Source organism: Carassius auratus, chromosome 3, assembly GCF_003368295.1.
Source record: "Carassius auratus strain Wakin chromosome 3, ASM336829v1, whole genome shotgun sequence".
Taxonomy (NCBI): domain Eukaryota; kingdom Metazoa; phylum Chordata; class Actinopteri; order Cypriniformes; family Cyprinidae; genus Carassius; species Carassius auratus.
The window spans coordinates 1,171,627-1,194,004 of NC_039245.1; the positions used below are offsets into that span (position 1 = coordinate 1,171,627).

At 36.3% G+C, this 22,378-nt stretch overlaps 2 protein-coding genes and 1 pseudogene across 3 annotated transcripts; 2 read left to right on the forward strand and 1 right to left on the reverse strand.

Annotated features, from left to right (window-relative positions):
• Positions 1 to 314: 314 nt before the first annotated feature.
• LOC113042680 (ras-related C3 botulinum toxin substrate 3-like) lies at positions 315 to 4,997 on the forward strand. Its single transcript, XM_026201704.1, has 6 exons — positions 315 to 523; positions 2,080 to 2,151; positions 2,242 to 2,359; positions 3,203 to 3,265; positions 3,373 to 3,532; positions 3,811 to 4,997. The coding sequence occupies exons 1-6, from the start codon at positions 489 to 491 to the stop codon at positions 3,939 to 3,941; spliced, it is 579 nt and encodes a 192-aa protein (XP_026057489.1). The 5' UTR covers positions 315 to 488; the 3' UTR covers positions 3,942 to 4,997.
• A 612-nt stretch (positions 4,998 to 5,609) lies between these two features.
• Positions 5,610 to 12,999, forward strand: LOC113042688 (COP9 signalosome complex subunit 1). Of its 2 annotated transcripts, XM_026201717.1 has the most exons (15): positions 5,615 to 5,715; positions 6,735 to 6,938; positions 7,157 to 7,249; positions 8,052 to 8,233; positions 8,369 to 8,533; positions 8,624 to 8,759; positions 9,000 to 9,077; positions 9,171 to 9,231; positions 9,498 to 9,583; positions 9,706 to 9,800; positions 9,916 to 10,021; positions 10,154 to 10,234; positions 10,655 to 10,792; positions 11,077 to 11,211; positions 12,572 to 12,999. In XM_026201717.1, exons 1-15 carry the CDS (start codon positions 5,683 to 5,685, stop codon positions 12,644 to 12,646), a joined length of 1,668 nt encoding a protein of 555 aa, XP_026057502.1. In that variant the 5' UTR covers positions 5,615 to 5,682; the 3' UTR covers positions 12,647 to 12,999. The 2 variants fall into 2 exon arrangements, with proteins under 2 accessions (XP_026057509.1, XP_026057502.1); XM_026201724.1 differs by lacking the exon at positions 6,735 to 6,938 and having other exon boundaries at positions 5,610 to 5,715.
• Positions 13,000 to 15,201: 2,202 nt separating this feature from the next.
• Positions 15,202 to 17,267, reverse strand: LOC113043538 (tRNA-dihydrouridine(16/17) synthase [NAD(P)(+)]-like; annotated as a pseudogene).
• Positions 17,268 to 22,378: the final 5,111 nt, after the last annotated feature.

A 22,378-nucleotide genomic window follows, 5' to 3' on the forward strand; every position in this document is an offset into this window, starting at 1 on the left:
GGGAGTTGACCTTTCCCAAAACATTTTTGGTCATGTTAATTAATGGCATTTTTCCAGAGATTTATTTATCATTTTGCCCCACCCAATACAACAACTGTCATTTCAACTGGCAGCGGAATGACATCTGTTCTTTTAACACTATAGTTCCGGCCACTACTTGTGGTTTCTTGAAATAGGCCCATGTCATCCTTTTTTACACGTATTTTTGATTACAACGTTCAGTGTTGACCTCTTTATCTATTAAATTAATACTATTTTCACAGGCGCCTCCTTCTATGAAATGGCATGTAGACTCACGAGACCTCCGAAAGCGTACGAACCTCGTGTTCGTCTTTTTCCGGCAGAATCGTGAAATAGCCCGACTGCCACCGACAGCTGCTGCTGCTGCAGCTGAATAGCAATTGTACCAGCCCACAGACACCTTAACATCACATTTCAGGACATTTCTTCAGATTCCTCTCTCGTCTGATACTACCCGTGCTCTGCAAATGCAAGCCATTAAGTGTGTTGTTGTCGGCGACGGGTAAGATGTTGAGGAATAAATGCTAAAATTGCTTATTTTTGTGCGGGGGTTTCTTTTAGGGAAAGGCAATTGTTGCGAGAAAGGGGCTGTGGGAGTGGGGATTGTGGTTCGGCTCGGCGGATGAGTGAGATCTGCTGAGACAGAATTGAGGTTTTTATAATTATTAAACATACGACTGTGTTATTCTCCGAGACAGCTCAGTTGTTTTCATTATGGTTTTAAATTATATTGTAATGAGCATAGGCTCGTGGCGATGGCGGTTTTGTTACATTTTGCTTAGGCGTACGATTTGCATTTGTTCATTTTTAGATGAATCTGTTTCGCTTTAAAGTATTGTGGCAGTGATAAGATGTAAAGCATGCAAATATTAAACGGATCTCGTGCAGTGTTAGTGCACGGAGGAATGGCTATGTGATGATGTCATGTTTTCACACCTACACAGAGCTCTGCTGGAAATGATCGTAAAGCTTCTGAGCACGAACTTTATCCTTAACCTTTTCATAATCCATTCTTTTGATATCAGAGAGCAGCAGAAAATAAAACAGGCCTAATTCCATCTAAAATTCTTAATATGGTATTTTCCCCAACGATGATGGACATGGACACAAATAGTTGCATTGTGATTGGTATGAATTTGGCAGATGTCAACTTTCATTTGTTTTCATTCAATATTAACATTCAAACTGGTTATTTTTAACATTTAAATGTCACACAAACACCATTTAACATCAGTTTGTTATTTTTATTTTTCTGTAAATAATCACTAGATAGGCTAATTATTAGACTACAATAAGTAGAATGTAATATGTACTATGCCATTTTAACAGTAATAATACTAATAGGCCTATTATTTTAGCTTACAATACATGTCAAACATTTCTGTAAATTCTGAAATTTTTTGAAGTATATATATATATATATATATATATATATATATATATATATATATATAAATTAAAAAATATTAAATTAATATAGTTTGTTTTAGACCTTGGAGAATTAATATTAGCTGTTTTGTTGATGCAATTAATCAAGTAACCATTGAAGGTTTATCCCCTGTCTCATGATACACGCGTTCTGTCATTTGACATGTGAAACTGCATTTCACAGCCTACTGATCTAATGTCAGGGATACAAACTCAGGCTTCTAAGCCCTCGAACATACTTGCTATTTTTACTTTTCTTGTTCTGTTTTTACCCATTTTATTATCAGACTTCCTCACACTTAAAGTCCTTTTCCTAGTTGTTTTTCTTGATTTCACCCCACCACTGCATTTCCTGTCTACGCTCTTTACTCTTCTTTCTATGTAAGTGAATGCCGTGTGTGTTTTTCGTGACAAGAATCCATCACCCTGTATTCAGTCGTTATCCAGTGGGGCAGTTCTTTTGAGAACAGAACTGTGAATTAGTGGCTGCCAGTGTGCCATCGAGCCTAAGAGTGAATGTAATGCCTGGATGACTAACTACAGGCCTTTCTGCCTTCTTTCCACAATTGTTTCCTTGCTGTGCCATGTATGTGCAGTCACAATTACCACTTAGCATCTTTTGTATTTCAGTGCCGTGGGTAAGACATGCCTGCTCATCAGCTACACCACTAATGCCTTCCCAGGAGAGTATATTCCCACAGTGTGAGTACAGTTTGATACTTTGAAAAGGGAATTATTATGTGTGTATGTGCGGCCAATGTGTTTCCTGAAAAATCTGTGTTTGACCCTCAGATTTGACAACTACTCTGCCAATGTTATGGTGGATGGCAAACCTGTTAACTTAGGTCTCTGGGATACAGCAGGACAGGAGGACTACGATCGCCTTAGACCACTCTCCTATCCCCAAACAGTACGTAAATATCTCTGTTTTAGGCTCTGTAATGCAGAGTTATCATAAATAATCATCTACTTAAGCTAAGAGTAGTCAACGTTCTTTGTTTTTGGTAAAAAAAAATTGTTTTACAGTTTTCTTTTAACAGTGTTTTTTTGTTTAGTCAAGATGCTGAATATTTCTTTTGCTCATTACTAAGACTCCATTAATAATCATTTGTGCATTCATGCACAGGCTGTTCTTTGCTTTGTAAATTATAACCAATAATTAATTTAAGTTTGGAGTTGGATCTTTAATTACTTGAATTATACTACCTTTCCTCTGTCCCTCATTATGAAAATATACATTACCCTTCAAAGGTTTGGGGTCAGTAAGATTTGTTTAAATACTTTGATTCAGCAATGACACATTAAACTGATCAAAAGTCAATAATGTAATTTGTAATGTTACAAAGCATTTCTATTTCAAATAAATGCTGTTCTTTACTTATTATTCATTAAAGAATTCCGAAAAAATGTATCACTCTTTCCACAAAACAAATTCAGCTTTGCGGTCACAGGAATAAATTACATTTAAAAATATATTAAAATTGAAACCATTATTTTACACTGTAATAATATATCTCAATATGCCTGTTTTTACTGTATTTTTGATCAAATAAATGCAGCCTTGGTATGCATAAAGAGCTTCCTTCAATAAATCATACAGATTCATTTCTTCAAATGATAAATTATTTAAAACTGTTAAAAGTAAAAGAAATGATGTGTCAGTTTTCTGATAACCTCAGCATTATAGGATGCATCATATGATCAGAAATTGATAATGGATGACATAGATTTTTTTTGCCTTTGCTTTCTACAGGATGTGTTTTTAATTTGCTTCTCTCTTGTGAGCCCTGCTTCCTTTGAGAATTTAAGAGCAAAGGTTAGTATCCACCAAAAGAAAAAAAAGGAATCTTTTAACATTTGGATCCCTTAAAAAGATCCACAGTGTATTAGGGTGCCTTGTGTTAACCAGATTTCTCTTTGTAGTGGTACCCTGAGGTTCGCCATCACTGTCCAAACACCCCCATCATACTTGTGGGCACTAAACTTGATCTGCGAGATGACAAAGACACGATTGAACGCCTGCGGGATAAGAAACTAGCTCCCATCACTTATCCGCAGGGTCTTGCTATGGCTAGAGAGATTGGTAAGAACTTTTTCCTGGTTATATGGTATTTTTCCTTTTTTTTTTAAAGCCACCTATGTTGGATCAAAATTGCTAGTAAGGTACTAAGTACTAAGAAATGGCAAGTAATACAGTGAATTAAACATTTTGAAGAACAAAACTTACTTAAATATACTTTATTTACATTTAAAAATCATTTTCATTTTTTTAAATGTTTTCAGTTTGCTGTGATAGTGTTTCTGTATTGCAGTGGGGCATTGTATCATGTTTAGTTCTCATTGAAATCTTTGGCTTTGTAGGTGCTGTGAAATATCTGGAGTGCTCTGCTCTTACACAGCGGGGTTTAAAAACCGTGTTTGATGAGGCCATCCGTGCTGTTTTATGTCCTCCACCTGTAAAGAAAAGGGGCAAGAAGTGTACTGTATTTTGAGGAGCACCGCAACTCATTTCTTCATTGATATGCCATGTAAAGAGCAGGCTCTTGCTCTTCAGCTCTGCTGTTAGCAACAGATAAAATTCAACTTATGAGGTGCAGAGACATGCATTTCCATAGTGTGTCTGATGTAACAGATTTATCAACATAAATATGCCAGATTTGCTTTGTTTTTAGTCAACTTTGCCTTAAATTGTTGGTTTATTGTGAAAAGTTATTGGAAGAGAATGACATAAGGCCATGGCATCAGGATGAATAATTAGTTACTGAAGAACAAGCATAGCCAACTGTAAGGTACTTTGCTCTGTTTCAGCAAGTGTTACATTTTTCAGAGCTTATTGTGTGAAAATTGTGGTTATTCATATTTTATCTGCACACTATTTTCTCTTTTGGGATCTGTGAATGTGTGTGAAGATTCTGTAAATAGATAAATAAATAGAATAGCTTTTGCGACTTAAATGTGTGGCATAGCCAAATCTCTCACTTGAGGGGTTTTAAGTATTTTACTTTCAGATTTACTGCCTGTTCAACATTTCATACTGTACCTGTGTTTTAATGTGACTACTGTATGTGATGATTTGTTAAACAATAACAGAAATATTTGTTTGCCTATAAAATACTATTAGATACTATAAACAAAAATAATACTGTATAAAATATGCTGTAATCACAATTGGCTGTAATGTTTAATGGACTACATACTGCAACTTAAAATGGAGTAGATTGTACTTCTTGTTTTTTTTTAATGCTATACATATGTTTGAAACATGATGAAATGTGCCATTACTGATTTTTGTGCAGGGCTAACAAATTGTAAGTGTTCAGATGATTCTTTGAAATGTTCTTTTACCTTTTAGTGACCAGTATTTAAATTTTAAAGAGGTAAAAATGTGTGTAATTGTGCCAATTGAGCATTATGTTTTATTAGTATGCATTAGCGTCAGGCATTTTTGTTTTTATTGAACTATTGAATGAATATGAAACCAATGGCACATACATGCATCGCAGTTTCAGTTCTTGCTCAAAAATAAAGCCGTATTAGTGTGACATTGATGTGAAGGTATGGTTTTGGCTTTTATGTGGTCTTTTATTCATTTGATAAGTAACGGCAGGATAATGTACAGCCATTATTTATTACATACAGGGATAGTACATTTTTTAGATAATTTTTTTAAAAATATATATTGTTGGTTCCAGCAACTTAACTATTATTATGTTTGCATTTCATACTCACCAAAATTGGTTTAAATGCAATTCAATAAAAATCAAAGAAAAAAAAATCAAATTAGTACCAAAGATAGCACATCATATTTTAAACATTTTAAATAGCAGTCATAACAGTATTATTGTATGGCCAAAACACATCGCAAAAATAAAATAAATACGAAAAGATACGATAAATAGAACCATTTAACACATATTTTCAAGTCAGAAACCCAAACAATAAAGAGGGTGGACAGAATTCATACAATGTTAAAGAAATTAAGGAACAAACATGGATATAAAATCAGCCGCTCATTTTGAATAGGACTTTTAAATGTGTTTTCTTTTGTAATAATGCTTCAAGCCAGGGCCCATCTTACGGCCTCCAACCTGCAAATGTAGCATCGCATGATGACAGTGCTCGCGAGTGGCGAAGTGTCAAGGTAGTGACGTCTCTGCGCTGCAAGACGTCGACCACGCGCACTCTCATGCCCCGGATGTGTTTGTGTGCTCTGTTTCTGCAGAGGAGGAGGAGATGCCACTACCCGTGCAGGTCTTCAACTTTCAGGTAAATTAGAGGCTTTCAATGCCTTTTCACCATCTTACACGAATCGAGAGTAGGTAGAAGAAGCACACCGAGCTGAAGTGCCTCTGTTTTCAGTGTTAATTCCTCCCCTGTCGCAGCCGTTGAGGGCTGTTAGCTTGTCTAGCATGAGCTCGTGAGTCACAGCGGCCCTCGGGACGCGACAGGCACCTCTCAAGTTTAGCTGCAGCGTGCCTCTATCCGTCCGAAGAGCGAACCCGATGTGTTTTTGACAATGAATACATCCGACAGAGCTGTTTTGGTTTACACCGAAAGCGGTCCAGTAGGTTTTCTCACGGTTGTTTGTGAAACACTCGGGTAGAAACTTTCTTTAACCGGCTAAGTGTATTTAGCAAGCTATCTCGTTAGCAAGCTGTGTGTTTTGTATCAGCCAGTGTGCTTGAAATTCAGGTTGTTTCTCAAAACGTAGAAGATTGCCTGGCTAGAGCGTATTTGATTCATCATTCAGGTGCTCCACAACTTCATATGCTGCTTTAAAATACTGTCTAGGTAGGCAGTTCACTAGGTTTTGAGACACAGCCTCCATCATTTGCTTACAGAGATTAATAAAGAGCACTGAATATTTGAATTTAAGCCTGATCTAGTTCACTTGACCAAAATGATTCATCACTGTGGAGCTGCTCCTATTTTATTGAGCAGTATTTAAATTTTATAAACCCTAGACACATTCAGTTATATTAGACTGTCATTTATGAAACAATGTGGTTAATCAAGAATCTGTTATTAGTAAGATCCCTCTCAATGTCTTTTGTGGTTACGAACCTGCATCAAAATCTTGTATGTATGTACAAAGACCATGTTTACTTGTCTCTGGCACTTTTTCCATCGAATGAATATCTTTAAATCCTCGCTTTTAAAATAGAAACATTCTTCCCCATTTGTTTGGTTTGTACTTATGTGTTCAGCACAACAAATTTGACCTGTTGTTGTCTCGGAGCTGCTGCCGCCCCAATGTGATTTTATAAGCATTCGCCTTCTTGCAGGAGCGTTTTCAGTCAGGTCAGCAGGATGCTGAAAGGCAGGTTCAGGGCAGGATCAGGGAAAGCTTGATTTTGCCAGTGAGATCAACCTCGTCCTCTTGGCTAGAGCTGAACTTCAACGGTCAAAGAAGTGTGTCTGATCTGTTCATGGATTTTACTGCTGGATTCAATGTGTTCAGCTCAAGCTCCTCGTCATACTCACTGGAGGTAACCACACAATGAAGGCAAATGTGAGGATGTGAGGCCATCTGAAAGCCTCAGAGCCGATACTCAGTGTTGTGATATGTTTTTCTTTCTACACAAGATTGGTTTTGGTGATAAGGATATTGGTTTCTTAAAAATGTCCAAATGTTTTGTTGGTCGTGTACACTTGAATACTGTCCTCTAGTGTCGAGTGTTAAACGTGTTGTTTCCTGTGTTGACAGGGGTCTGTAGAGCCCATGCAGATAGATGCTGACCCCCAGGAAGACCAGCAGAATGCGCCTGACACCAACTATGTTGTGGAAAACCCCACATTGGTATGTATCATTGTATACAATCTTGTACTTGCTTTAAGTTGTTGGCTTTTATAAATCATTAACTCCTTATTTGAAAATTATTTTTAACAAAATATCATGCCGCATCTAATTACACATATATATAATTTTTTTTTTTTTTTTTTGGATTGTTTGAAAAAAAAAAAGTACTTTTTGGTAGAGATTCTGGCCAATAACCAGTAAATGGCAGATATTAGAATTATATTATTAAAATAATTAAGTAATAAAAATAAAAACATACATAGTTTTAAATTCTTTAAATGGGATTCAGGCATCACAGTATTATAATAAGATTTTCATTTTGAGACTTCCTAAAGATTACATTTGACTTTAAATTATTAGTGTCATTAAATATTTACCTCATCATTATTTTAGTATATTATTGTAGTATATATTAATATTTAAAATATCTTTTGTGTATTTTCACATTTAATGTGAATGTTGGTTTAAGTTTTTATAATTTTGTAATGTGCTTTTGTATTTTTTATTCCTTTAAATTTTTTATATTTCCATATCTATCCATTACACATTTTATTTTATTTCCTTTTTTTTCATTTAATATTATTTTATCAGAGCTTTATTTAAATTAACATAAGTTTTAGTTTAATTTAGTAGTTTTAGTTTCAGGAATAACACTGCTTTACCTTTGCCTTGATCTAATGCTCATTTAATCGAAGTATAAAAAATGTCATTATCATATTGTTTGCTGATCAATATTGTGCTGTTATGACGTCACTACTTTTTGTTGGACTCTTGAGAGCTGATTTATTTATTTTTGCTACAGGATCTAGAGCAGTATGCCTCCAGTTACAGTGGGCTGATGAGGATCGAGAGGCTGCAGTTTATCGCAGACCACTGCCCCCAGCTACGAGTGGAAGCACTGAAGATGGCCCTGTCCTTTGTCCAAAGAACCTTTAATGTTGACGTCTACGAAGAAATCCATCGCAAACTCACTGAAGCCACAAGGCAATTCACTTTAATTTCTTTTTTTACAACCTAACATGGTTTCCTCATGGAACCTAACAATGTTTCCTAATGGAAACATTACATGTATGACTTTGATTAAAGGTTGTACTAAAAGCTTAATAATTGTCAACACAGGGATGTGCAAGGTGTCCCAGATGCGGTACCGGAGGGGGCAGTTGAACCCCCTCCTCTCGACACAGCCTGGGCAGAATCCACCAGGAAAAAAGCCCTGCTCAAACTGGAGAAGCTGGACACTGACCTCAAGAACTACAAGGGAAACTCCATCAAAGAAAGCATAAGGTGAGGCCACACTGAATTTCTCTGTTTTTATTGTCTGTGATGCTGTGCCTTGGGTTTTATTTGTTTTGTTTTACATCTGCATGTGTTCAGGAGGGGTCATGATGACCTTGGAGATCACTACCTTGACTGTGGTGACCTCAGCAATGCCCTGAAATGCTACTCCCGAGCCAGAGACTACTGCACTAGCGCCAAACATGTCATCAACATGTGTCTTAATGTAATCAAGGTAACCAAGGCTTGTTGTTTTCCCTGACCATCAACTGATGTCTAATGATGATACCATATTCATGAAAGAGTATATTGTATTTTTTTCCCCTTAAAGCTTAATTTCATGCTTAAAATCTCAAAATCCAGCCTGCATATAGCAGAATTTTCTGTTGTACTGTTATAAATATTTTTGTTGCCATTGCTTAAAAATTCAGGCAGTCTCTAATAACTCATTCAAAACAACCTGAATATTTTATAGGTTAGCGTTTACCTCCAAAACTGGTCCCATGTACTTAGCTACGTCAGCAAGGCGGAATCCACTCCAGAGATAGCAGAGGTAGGATCAACCTTTCTTTCTGCTTACATAGCCGAGAGATTTCAAAAGAGAGTGAATCTACAATTAAGATTTTTGTATATCTCTGCAATCTAGCAACGAGGAGAGAGAGATAGTCAAAACCAAGCTGTTCTAACCAAACTGAAATGTGCTGCAGGCAAGTACACTATTTGTATTTCATGTATGTTAAGTGTATTTGTCTTTAAAATGTAGATGCATACAGTCATTATTTTAGTATGTTTTTACCATGTGTTTACAATCATATTGATATGTGTGTGTGTGTGTGTGAGAGAGATTTGCTTTACTGTATCTTTATATTAGTGACAATTTTTAGTCAATTCCTGTGATTTGGACAATATGTCATGTAAAAATGGTTTTGACCTTTCTTGTGATTTTGATATGATCTTTGTCTCATGACAATAGGATTGGCAGAGCTTGCTTCAAGAAAGTACAAACCGGCTGCCAAGTGCTTCCTGCAAGCCTCCTTTGACCACTGCGACTTCCCTGAGGTAGGTATCATTTTCAGCCTTGTTCTAATGCCACACCAGATATTTCTAATAATATTGTTAACGATAAATAAGATGCAGTGTTTTCCTACATGGTGCAATGAGATGCTCTATTTGCTCTTTAGCTACTTTCCCCCAGTAATGTAGCAGTGTACGGGGGGCTGTGTGCCCTGGCTACATTTGACAGACAGGAACTGCAGCGAAATGTCATCTCAAGCAGGTGAACTTTTTCACTTTCAAACTAGGTGTCTTAACACGAGGTAGATCATTAATGTGGTTACATGTGGATAAAATCGAATGGATTTAATTTTACTCGCCCTTTGTTTGTTTTTTAGCTCCTTTAAATTATTTTTAGAGTTGGAACCACAAGTCCGTGATATTATCTTCAAGTTTTACGAGTCAAAGTATGCATCTTGTCTGAAAATGCTGGATGAAATAAAGGTAAGTTTACTGATGTGTGTTCAGTTGCTAGGTCTTGATTTAGCAATTTCAGACACTGATTCTTTCTGTTGTCATTTTGGTTGAAACTGTGATTCAAGTGTTTCATTCATAGTGTTTATTTTTTTATTATAGGATAATCTCCTCCTAGACATGTATCTGGCTCCTCATGTAAGAACACTGTACACACAAATCAGGAACAGAGCCCTCATACAGGTGCGTAAAGGGATATTTGGGTTTGGTCTATGAACTTTATTTAGTTGCCAAACCATGACTTCAATTTACCGGTAATCTGATTTTAAATGAATAGGTCATCCAAAAATGACAATTGTATGTGTAAATGGTGACAGATTTGTAATTTTTGGATGAAATATCCCTTTAAATATGTAGAATTCACAAAAGCTATGTTCAATATCTGCTCAAAACTGGAAGTATATATCTGCGAAACATGTTGACACATGCACATGATCAATGAACATGGTCACCTGTTTTTGAGCCTTGCTTGACATAGTTGTATTGAAATGGAATGTTGAAAGTGTAATGACCATGAGATAATATTGGCTCCTAATGTTTTAGCGTAGTTACATTTACATGACCAATTGATTAACTTTTGTCTTTTTTGTTCCCCACGGGCAGTACTTTAGCCCCTATGTGTCAGCAGACATGAACAAAATGGCCGTGGCCTTCAATACCACAGTGGCAGCTCTGGAGGATGAACTGACCCAGCTGATCCTGGAGGGCCTGATCAATGGCCGTATCGACTCCCACAGCAAGGCAGGGCTGCGCTCGCTCGCTCTCATTTTTTCGCAACTCCTTTTCCTGGAACAATGTTCCATTTTCTTGTTGCTAAGCTAAAATACTTTAGCTGATTTTTGTAACAATGCCTTGAATTATATTTATAATCCACGTCATTGAGCTCCTTACCTTGAATAACCCACACCATGTTGCCTTTTTGGCTAAAACCAGGAACTGCTCTAGAAACAGCATTTGGTCAAGATTATGCTTTAAAATGCATGAAAACCTGAGTTTCACCGGTGAACTGAAAACTGTGTTTGTAGATCCTGTATGCCAGGGATGTGGATCAGAGAAGCACAACCTTTGAGAAGTCTCTACAGATGGGCAAAGAGTTCCAGAGACGAGCAAAAGCCATGATCTTGCGGGCAGCTGTGCTTCGTAATCAGATACACGTCAAGGTAACAGGGTCCCCAGGGTAACGTGTCCTCACTCTGCTTTGCTCTTCACTTCACCATCACCTGACCATCTCCTTCCCTTCAGCATGAGTGTCTCAGAGTTTAAGTCCGTGTCAAAGTACTGCATTTATTAACAGTTACACGTCCGAGGATGCGTCATTAACATTGTGATGCTGTGAGATGAAGTGAAATCTTGTTATTGAAATGACTCTTATAAATGAGCCTCAGCTGTATTACTGCACTTATAAGCAAACTGCATGTGAGTTTTGTTGTACTAAGTGAATGTTAAATGAATATTCTGGGTTCGTTTTAGGTTAATCTCAATTATCAGCAAAAAATCTGGGTCACGGTGAGGCACTTACAATAGAAATGAACAGGGCCTGTCCAAAAATGTTAAAGTACTTGCTGTTTTAGCAGTATAACCAAAAGAAGTAGATAATGTATCTGTGTGAAATTAGATTTCAGTTCAAAAGTTTGGGGTCAGTAAGAAGATAATGTTGTTCTATTGAACTTTCTATTCACCAAAGAATCCTTAAAAAAAATTATCACTAAAATATAAAGCGTCACAACTGTATTCAACATTTAATAATAGGAAATGTTTCTTGAGCATCAAATCAGCTTATCTGATTGCTGATTTGCAGCATATATGATTTCTGAAATATCAAGTTACACTGAAGACTGCAGTAATGATGCTGAAAATTCAGCTTTAACCATCACAGGAATAAATTATTAAATAAAAGTTGTGAGTTGTAATAATATTTGACAGTATTACTATTTTTACTGTAGTTTTGATCAAATAAATGCAGCCTTAATGATCATTAGAGACTTCTTTTAAAAACATTTAATCATGCTTAACCAACCCAAACTTTTGAATTGTAGCATTTATAACAATTTTGTTGCCAGTACAGCACATAAACACTAAAATGATGAGATCAACTTTATAGCTGAAATAATAAACTTTTTTTTTAATTGGAAGAGTCAATGTCAGAGCTTTTATGCTTTGGATTTCTGCTATTTAAATTGGTCCTATTTCCGTTCATTGTAAGTGCCTCACCAGTTTTTTTTTTTTTAGCAACATTATGACACAAATGCTGTTGATCTTGTAAATATTTTCAAATCAGTCCAATAGATTATTGCAGTTAGGCAATCAACTAGATGCAAGTTCCTTTAAATATATATGGAAAACCTGTAAGGTCTCTGAGATCTTGTGAAGTTCTGTTCTCAAAAAAAGAGCTGTTTGAATTGAAAAATGGAAATGCTTGTTATACCTCTAGTATCCATCAGTCATTCAAGTACACCAGCATAAGTCTGTTTTTCCTGCTCTATAAGTGATGCTTCTTACCGATTCCTCATTTTTTTGCAGTCCCCTCCAAGAGAAGGCAGTCAAGGGGAGCTCACACCTGCAAACAGCCAAACACGAATGAGCACCAACATGTGAAGACTCGACCAGATGCGTCTCCTAGGAAAGTACACGGGGCTACTGCCGCATCTTAGGCCCCTGTTTAGAAATCAGTTATTTCCCTGCTGAAGAGAAAAAAAATCACAATCTAAAGACTTTATTTAAGTTGGCAAGAAGATATATGTTGTCTGTATTAAAGACAAGCACACCCTGTTGCTCAAATGAAAAGGAAAAAAAAAGATAAAAAGCGAAATGCGGCAATTAAGGTGTACTGGCCTGTTGTTCTTTGTAAAGGATGCACTTTCCTCTGTATCTTGTGACAAACCTTGATTACACATTGAGAAACCTCATCACAAAACATGCTTTTAAAATAAACATACATTCAAAAAGAGGCTTCAATCCAGAAGTTTTTTTTCTGTTTCTAGTGTTGCAGCTGGAAATGCAACACTGATTCAAACACTCTTCAGAGCGATTTAATAACACTTACTTATTTCTCTGTTGTGTTGTGTTCTACTGTTACGTAAGAATGTTACACCAGTGAATTATCATAAGCTGGTCAGTGACATTAAACAATGGTAGACTACTTGAATAAACTATACCTAGTAACAAATGCTATTTTTAACACTTCAAAATTTATGCAAAATTTCCTAAATGTAAGGTGTGGAAAAATAAACATGTTGGTTTATAATAATAAGAAAATTTCACTATATTGAACCAAAGTTGTATTGGAGTTGGCTCAAAGAATGGCAATGACAAAGGTAATAGTCATGGAAATAAGGGTAAGGTACACTGAACTATATATGACTCATAGATCAGAAGTACGGTATCTGAATCAGACGTCAGTATGAGTGTGTGAAGTACTCACAATGATCATACAGGAAGAGTAAAAGTAAATTTTTGTACATGTTCAATATATATATATATATATATATATATATATATATATAAATGCATTTTAAGTCAAAGGGGTTTGATTATGGTTGCAACATACAAATCTGCCATATCTTTAATTTTGGAAGACAATAAATATAGTAAAAATGCAGTTCACATGTTTGAGTGAAGATGTCCATCAGTGCATTTCCACTGAGTGTCCCGAGATAAAAGTCCAGCTCCTCTATCTCAAGTGAGCAGGTACAGGTTTGTGCAATAAGAGCGGCTGATTAATATACCACATTCCCAGTATTTATCAAAATATAGACAAAGTAAAAGAAACACTGGACTTTTCTATGTCTGTTTCTTTGCATGTTCAGTTCATTTGGTGTGATATGGATCCAAATCGCATATCAACAGTGAAAAAACTATTTTGGCCACAAATGCAGTCTTGTACTTCCAATTCAGTGCAGCAAAGGTAAAGTGACAAATCATGGATCATGGAGTGCAGTGGAAACTGTCTGACTGTTGGGCTTCCCATTGCACTGATTCAAAGCCTTGGTTTTGAATCTCAATCCATGGCCTATAACCCAACAATGCATGGAGAGCAAACGGTTAGTCTTGTAAAAGTTGCAGTAGGACATTACTAGATACATGCTGATAAGGAGGGGGAAATATTTCTTTGATCACCTGCTGATTTGGTACATTTGCCCACTTACAAAGAAATAAAGGGGCTGTCATTTTTATGGTAAATTTATTTTAATGGCTAGAGACAGAATTACCAACCAAAAAAGCTAGACAAGCACATTATATAAAGTTTAGAGATTGATTTGTATTTCAGTGAGTGAAATAAGTATTCGATTCCTAAGCAAAATATGACTTATTACTTGGTGGAGAAAAATCAGCAGGGGATCAAATAAACATTTTCCCCACTGCAATTTTAACAATTTTTACAAGTTAATGTAACTTTCACTCAGGCTCTAACTAAATATTAGGCTCGATAACACTTTTTAGCAAATTAAATCCTAATGCCCCATTCTTTACAATATTAAATCACTAAACATCTCCAAACTAACTTTGCAGCTTGTGAAGCTGAAGTCGCTTTGCGGTTCATACAGCTGAAACAGCTGGTTGACACACTAACCAGGACAATCAGCCACTTCCTTGAAAGCCTTGCTCTTGCAGCAGCCTCGACAGAGGTTGAACACACACTTGTTTCCCAAAACTTTTGAACGGTAGTGTATTTAATGAACTCTCTTAATTTATTAAGAGTTTAAAATCTCATGCAACATTGAAATATCATTGTCAAGCATCAAATGTGAATGAACATACGCGTGGTGCCACAGTTTGGAGATGTGAGCGCGGACAAAAGACAGACTACAGGGTGGGTGTTTCTCCAGGTACTCCTCAGCCATCTCCCACACAGGTGCACTACAGCCTTCAAACAGGTTTGTGAAAGTAATGTGTTCATATATTTATATCATCTCTTTCTGTACGAGTTAAGTTTATGAATCTTCTCTTCGCATGAGGAGAGATGTTACCTGCACTCATGACACCTTGTACTCCAGTCTCCCTCCATGCAGCGCTGAACATCCCTCAGGTGCTGGATGTTTCCATTGGCGAAAACGGGAATGTTTACAACCTCCCTACACAAGTACAATAAAGGTACACCATCAGGACAAAACACTAAGAATAGTGGAAGCCAGTTGCAAGAGTTGTATCTCTTACCGTACAGCTTTGATGTGCTTCCAACTTGCAATGTCCGTCAAAGCCCCCTTTTGATCTTCAGTTCTCCCATGAACTGTGAGGAGCTGTAGAAAGTGTTAAAGATACCAAAGCATCAGTAACTGGTTCAAGAATATATGAATCCCATTAGACTGAGATTTGAAGTAATGTAGTGGTTACAGCTTGTATAACAAACATTTAAAGATCAGTTCCAGGATGAAGAGACCCAAGCCTCACTCCTGAAAAAGCTGCTTAGTCCCAGGACACTCCACGTGCACTTTAGATAAAAGTATCTGCTTTAATGGGAAGCAATGGGAACGCTTTACCAGGCATCCAGCCTTTTCCAGCATTTTGGCACTTCACAGTTTTCTCAGTCTCTGGGAAGTCATGGATTTTGCAAGTAATGGGCACGGCAAGTTTTTCATCAGCCAGTTTAACTGTAAACGACAGCACCTGAATAAGACACATTATCTGCATGGTTCACATCTGCACTGAGCTATTAAAATAAGACAACTTACTCATTTTCTCAAGAAGGTCCCACTCATCTTGAAGAAACACCATAATGGCCTAGGAGAAAATGTAGTATATATACTCATGATCCGTACTTCTTTTCAAATTTTATTTTACATTAACCACCAGTAGGACAGAACACAAACGTTTCGGCTGAAAGCCTTCTTCAGTGTGTTCAAGGAGAGAATTTAAAAACGAGCCGTGCCATAGAAACTGGGGCGCATTTTGCTACACTTTTAGATTTCATTGAACAATTGAAGCAAATATTTATAGTTCCAAATGTCAGACTTTAAAAAACTGCTGCTTAAAGGTTTGGTGTCAATAAGACTTTTTCAATGTTTTTCAAAGAAGTCTCTTATGCTCTATGAGGGTGTATTTATTAAATAAAAAATACAATTACAACAGCAATACTGTGAAATATTATTACAATTTAAAATAAATATATTATTTTATTTCTCTGATGGCAAAGCTGATTTTTCAGCATCATTACTCCAATCTTCAGTGTCACATGATTCTTCAGAAATCATTTTAAAATGCTTATTTGATGCTCCAGAAACATTTCTTACAATTATCAATGTTGCCAACAGTTGTGCGGTTTATGTTCATTGGAATAGTGTTACATTTAATGTTACATTTCGTTCAGGATTCTTTAAGGAATGGAGTTCAGCTGATCAAAGATCATTTGAAATAGAAATCAGCAATCTTGCTGGAAAACAAAACAAAACGATACAACAGAAAAGACGTGTCAGCTGGGTTTTGGTACCTGGTTTTGCAATCATCTGTGGGCAGCCCAAGTTCAGGATGGCATCGCAATAATCCTGGGCAAGTAGAGCAGCCTGGATAAACACCTCAGGATCATTGGCACAGAACTGTATGGAGATAGTAAATAACTCACTGTCTCTGGGGAATGGTGAGTGTGCGTGCTTGTGTTGACTGATGCCAAAGAGGACGGAGTGCGATGAGGGGTCGGTCCTAATCATAGACAGTAAAAGAAATAATAGTTTCCTAATGGTTGACCTCGTTGTACAGGTTCTCCCGACGGTAGTTGGCATCCCTGACGACGAACACATGAGCGTGCAGCATCGGTGTGTAGCAGAGCTCTGCGCATGTCTTCGGCTCAGCAGCCTCCACGCGAGCTCGGTCTGGTCCACCATGGGCGCGACCACGTAGCGCGCACCCTTCAGAGAGTGCTCCTCCAGAACTCGAACCCACTGGGTTTCGTCATGCTGCCTACATAGGATGAAATCACAATGACTACATTAAATCATAAATTCACAGTTATGGATACTATTTGCTTGTTAACTTAAATTAGCACAGCACCTAGATGAACTGTACACCCTTAATTTCACTTTAAACGTTAGTTTGATTTGCAGTTATCGTGTATCTGTCAAAGGCTAAACATTTTGGAAACGTGTTTCAGCAAAAGAAACACATTGACAGAACTTATATGTTAACTAGGAGATGCCATTAGCTGTCATTCTTTTAAATCAGTTTGAACCGAGACGAGACCAAGCACTTGCAGTAGCTCAAGATCCAGCCACAGACAGCAGCTCTGTATGCGGCATAGACAGTAAAAGAATGCGGCACATGAACTGTTTTGTGTGTCGCGGTGAAACACATCCGCGAGGAAACAATAAACCTATTGATTTATTCCGGGGAGTTATGACAACATGTTACACCGTATGGAATAAGTAGCTGAATGGGTTGTAAATTATGTTTGTATTAAAATGTAAAAATCAGTAATGTCGTCTTTATAATGTGTATATTCTTTGTATACGATCGTGTTCGTATACGCAAACACCCACGTTTGGGCCAGGCCAGTCGAAAGAAATTCATTAAGGCAATCTGGAATATAGAATCTTAAAAACCCTTTCTCTTTCAAATATTTACAGATTAGGTGAAATAATATTTTAACGTCCGTACTATAATAGACCACTAGATGTCAGTGTCCACCTAATCATTTTGTACGGATGCGCTCCGTTATGTTCAGATATTTCTTTAACTTTTAGATATTATTGTCTTTACCATTCACGATTAGTTATTCAAAATATACAGGTTGTTTAGATGACTTAAGAAGATAAATAAGACAACGTTTCAATAAAGGTAAAAAAAAACATATTTTTTTGTTAGGCAAATAAATACACAGACACAGGCTAGCGCGTGGTTTCACATGATTACTCTCCATAGACATAATGGTTATACTGTTCAAAATCTATTTTCTATCCTCTACCTGCTGAAAAAAAAAACAGCTAAAACCAGCCTAAGCAGGTCTTAACTGGTCAGCAGGCTGGTTTTAGAGGGGTTTTGGCTACTACCTTAGCTGGTCAGGCTGGGAGACCAACTAAAACCAGATAATTCCAGCTTAAACCAGCTATGCATAATGTAGTTTATAACTGAACCACACTCGCAAACGCACACACACACACACACACACACACAAACACTTATTTGCTAGTTTTACTCTTCATTTAACAAAAATATTGTACCTTTGCTACTTTTTGGCCCGCTAAACATGATATGATAGTTTACATGCTATAGTGTAGGATAAAAGGCCACTTGATGTAATATTAATAAAAATATTATTGAATGGCAAAAAATTCAGAAGTAACCATGAAAAACATTTCTTTGTACTCATCAGTGTTCAATTGATTTTTATTTTTCTAATATACTTCTTTATTTTTATGATATATGGTCTTTCGACCAGTTGTATTGTAATCAATCTATATGTATTGCTGAATAAATCATATTGAGTTGAATACATCATTACATTAGGAAGCACTTAGAGATGTGTTGTTTTTATGGTTATTATATATTAATATAATGCCTGTGATATGTTATCTTGACACTTCACTTTATTAATAATAGAATCAACAGGCATGCAATTGTTTCCTCATGTTTCAGGACATTTGTATTGACACAGCACTGGTGAAAACTATTTTGTCAACTCTTTGTTGTGAATGCATCTGTTTTCCTCTGTTTAGATCTTATAAAGTGTTATTTATCACTGCACTAATGCAGTGTGTTGAAGCTAGAGCTCTTTAGAAATCTGGTAGGGCTGTTAAAGTGGGCGTTCACAGTGTTTCCTGGCGCATTGCTCTCAACGTGACTGAGCACATGCAAGGGAAAGCTGAGTAATTAAGTCACGTGACTCTCACCTATACAGCCTCAGGCATTGGCTCTGCTCTGACCAATCATGGTCCACTGAATACAACATCAGCTCCTGTGGGCGTTATAATTTAAATAAAATGTATTTGCGATTCTTATCAGCAGCCAATTAGTCATTATCTACACAAGTTCCTGTAACTATTACCTCTTTCCACTTCCTTATAGGCTTCATATTGATATGAGTAAATCATCTGCTTTATGTTATTGTTTACCTTTTAAGCTGCTATTTTCAATTTGAAGAATCAAGTAAAGTTGTGAATATGATCAATCTGCAAGACTGTATGTTTTTCTTTGATGTTTTAGTCTATGGCCTTTTACAACTACTTGTTTCTCTGCATAACTTTCAGAATAATTTTTCCATAATGCTTTGCTTGTGAATATTAGAACATTTGGAATTGAGGTAATATTTATGATGATTAGAAATTGTTTTTTTTTAATATTAACAATGCAGGTGCTCATATTCAGAGCTGCTGTATGAAGTAAGTCTACTGTAATAAACAAATAAATGATATAAACCACTTTAATCCCAATCAATATTAATTTTACAATTGTTTCCAGTAGGGCAAGTTGCATAAACAAAGTCACCATGTTAAGACTGTGTCTTAAGATTTAGTTTGAATAACTAGAAGTTAACGAAGTGGTTATCAGTCTTACTTTTCAGATTCAAATTAAATAAGTTTATGTTTTTATGTAACTGACTTTAAAAAACGATGAGTAATCTTGCAAAAAAAAAAAAAAAAAAAAAAAATTAGGTGACTAACTTTTAAGACTAGTCTAAGACCAATGCAACCGGTCACTGGAACTACTGTACACCTATTACCTCTATCCTAAGTCTATTTTAATTGATTACATGAAGAGAGATAAGCTGTCAGTTATGTGTTTAACATAAGTTTCAACTTCACAAACTGGTTTCGCTAGTTATCTACCTGAAACATTATGATGAACACACCCAATAAACACCCGCAGATGTAAACTTGGTAATTTTCAGTATCGAAAGTAGGCTACAATAGAGAAACACATTTATAAATCTAGTCCAGCAATGACATATCACCTGACTTACATAAATACATACACTGCCGTTCAAAAGTTTGGGTCAGTAATGTTTTATATATTTATTCTTTGAAAGAAATGAATGAATCACCATAGAATGGTTTCTGAAGGATTATGTGACACTGAAGACTGAAAGTAACGATGCTGAAAATTCAGCTTTGACTCACACAACATAAATTATATTAAAAGTATATTCAAATAGAAAACCATTATTTTAGATGGTAATAATATTTTACAATATAACGTTTTTCTGTATTTTTTGTCAAATAAATACAGCCACGATGAACATAAGGGAGTTCTTTAAAACACATAAAAACGTAACGTTACTTTATTGATCTCAAACGTTTGAACAGCAGTACAATGTTTATTTATACACATTGATTTAACGTACATCCCTGTACATTGTCCAGACTTATTAATGGGAATATCGCTAATAAAACACTTATCAAAGTTTAATAAAAAATCATATATTCATATATATATTCATATATCAGTGGAACTACGGTTATGCATTTATCACTAAATAATCCCAGCAGACGGTTTGTTGTCTCAACCGAAGATTTTCCATTGGGCCGTTGTTGCTAGAGGAAGTGACGTCACTACAGCCCGCTGATGGAGTGTCTGTTGAAGCAGATACACACAGAGAGTAAACGGCAGTTTCAGGGCCAGTGGAGCTAGAAGGGAGTCCTTTGCAAAATCCGCCTTCATCCTTTTTTAAACAGACTTTTTTCAGAGTAAAAATTACTAGAGCATAAAGTTCGCACTTTCATCTTTTTAATAAGCCTAATATTTTGATATTTCCCGATTCGGAATGTTAGAAAACGACTGGTGAAAATTGGGTAAAGCTACTGTGAAGGGATTAGCAAGCTAGCAGGCTGTCTAAAGGGATTCTGCCTGGGACAGAAGGAAGAATAGACGGACAACAAAGAACGGATTTTCGTTTTGTTTTTAAACACTCCGAACATATACAATTTAAATCACTCCCGTTGAAGCTAGCTTTATCGCTAGCTTTGTTATTTAGCCATTTATCATGGAATTGAGAGTAGGAAACCGATACAGACTGGGAAGGAAAATCGGCTCTGGATCCTTTGGTGACATTTACTTGGGTAAGCAATTGTTCACTGTGCTTTTTGTATTTACTGAGAGAGTCGGTATTATCTGTCAGTTTAATAAAGTGCACATCATATGTTGTTTGGAAACGTCCAATGGGTTCCTGGTGTCCCAAAGTCAGCTGCTATTGAAAGTCCTCTTCAGTATTGCTCGAAAACCAGAAAACAAAAAACACTAACCAGCGCTATTTTGATAACTAACCAGTTGGTTTAATACGTGGAGATTACTTTCAACAGACATTAAGCCGGTGTTTCTATGTAAATCAATATTGTTATCAATGTTACGTGATATCAAGCCTTTTCTTGAGTGGAACTAAATAATCAGGCAGTCCAGTCTAACCAGTTATGCTTTATGTACTATATATTATTAGAAATGTTGTTCTCTACAAAACTGCTGTGTATTAGCATAATACTAGGACTATGAAACAAACACTGAAGAGATAAAGTCCTAGATTAGTTAAAACGTAATTCAGCTTTGCCATTCCTAAATACACTGGTTCTGTATTGTTTGCTGATCTGTCATCTACATTTGAATGTCATTATGTTCATAATTTGTTTCAAGTATGTGTAGGAGTCTCAAATTTGAAACTATTATTTGTAGTTTCTATTTCCTGGCATGTCCTGTTCAAGATTTGCGAGTTTAGTCTGTATTTTGTGGGTTAAACATCTAATATTTTCAGTCAGTTTGTTCTTTTTTGACTTCGCAATACTCTGTGTACAATTTTTTTGTTATATCACTGATTTGGCAGGTCTGACAATAAAATGACTGACGGAAGAGGAAATGAAATAGTTTGTCACAAGTAAACACACACATACAGCCTTAGTATTGCATACTGTCTGTAGCGTGTGTGATCAGATACTTGCAACTTCTGAGTTGTTTCTGCATGTTATTAGAGGTCTTTAATTATAAGACCTTTTTAGAAAAGGGCTGTTATGCTCAACTTGAAGAACTTGGCAAGTCCCCTTCGCGTGCAAGTTTCAGCTTAACTTCTACAGGGTCTTGTGAAAAGAAAATGATGTAATATTTGCTTTCGTCATTGGTTTTTGGAAGCCTGAGGCAACTGGTATTGTTTTGGCAGCTGCCTGTTTAATGTACCTTTCTCATAAGTTCTTACCACAATAAAGTTAAGAACTGCCATTTTATATGTATATGTTCCTAGGTTAGTACCAGTTGCTTTTGAAGCAATTGGATGCATATGGTTCCTTGTGGTTTATGAGCTTTGTGCTCTTGCTCAACTCTTCGTTTTAGTTTTGCAGTTGGGGTTGTATGCAGTGATCTCATTGCTGGCCAAAGTTGTTTATTGTGATCTGTTGTCTGCAAGTACTCTGGTGGAGAAATACT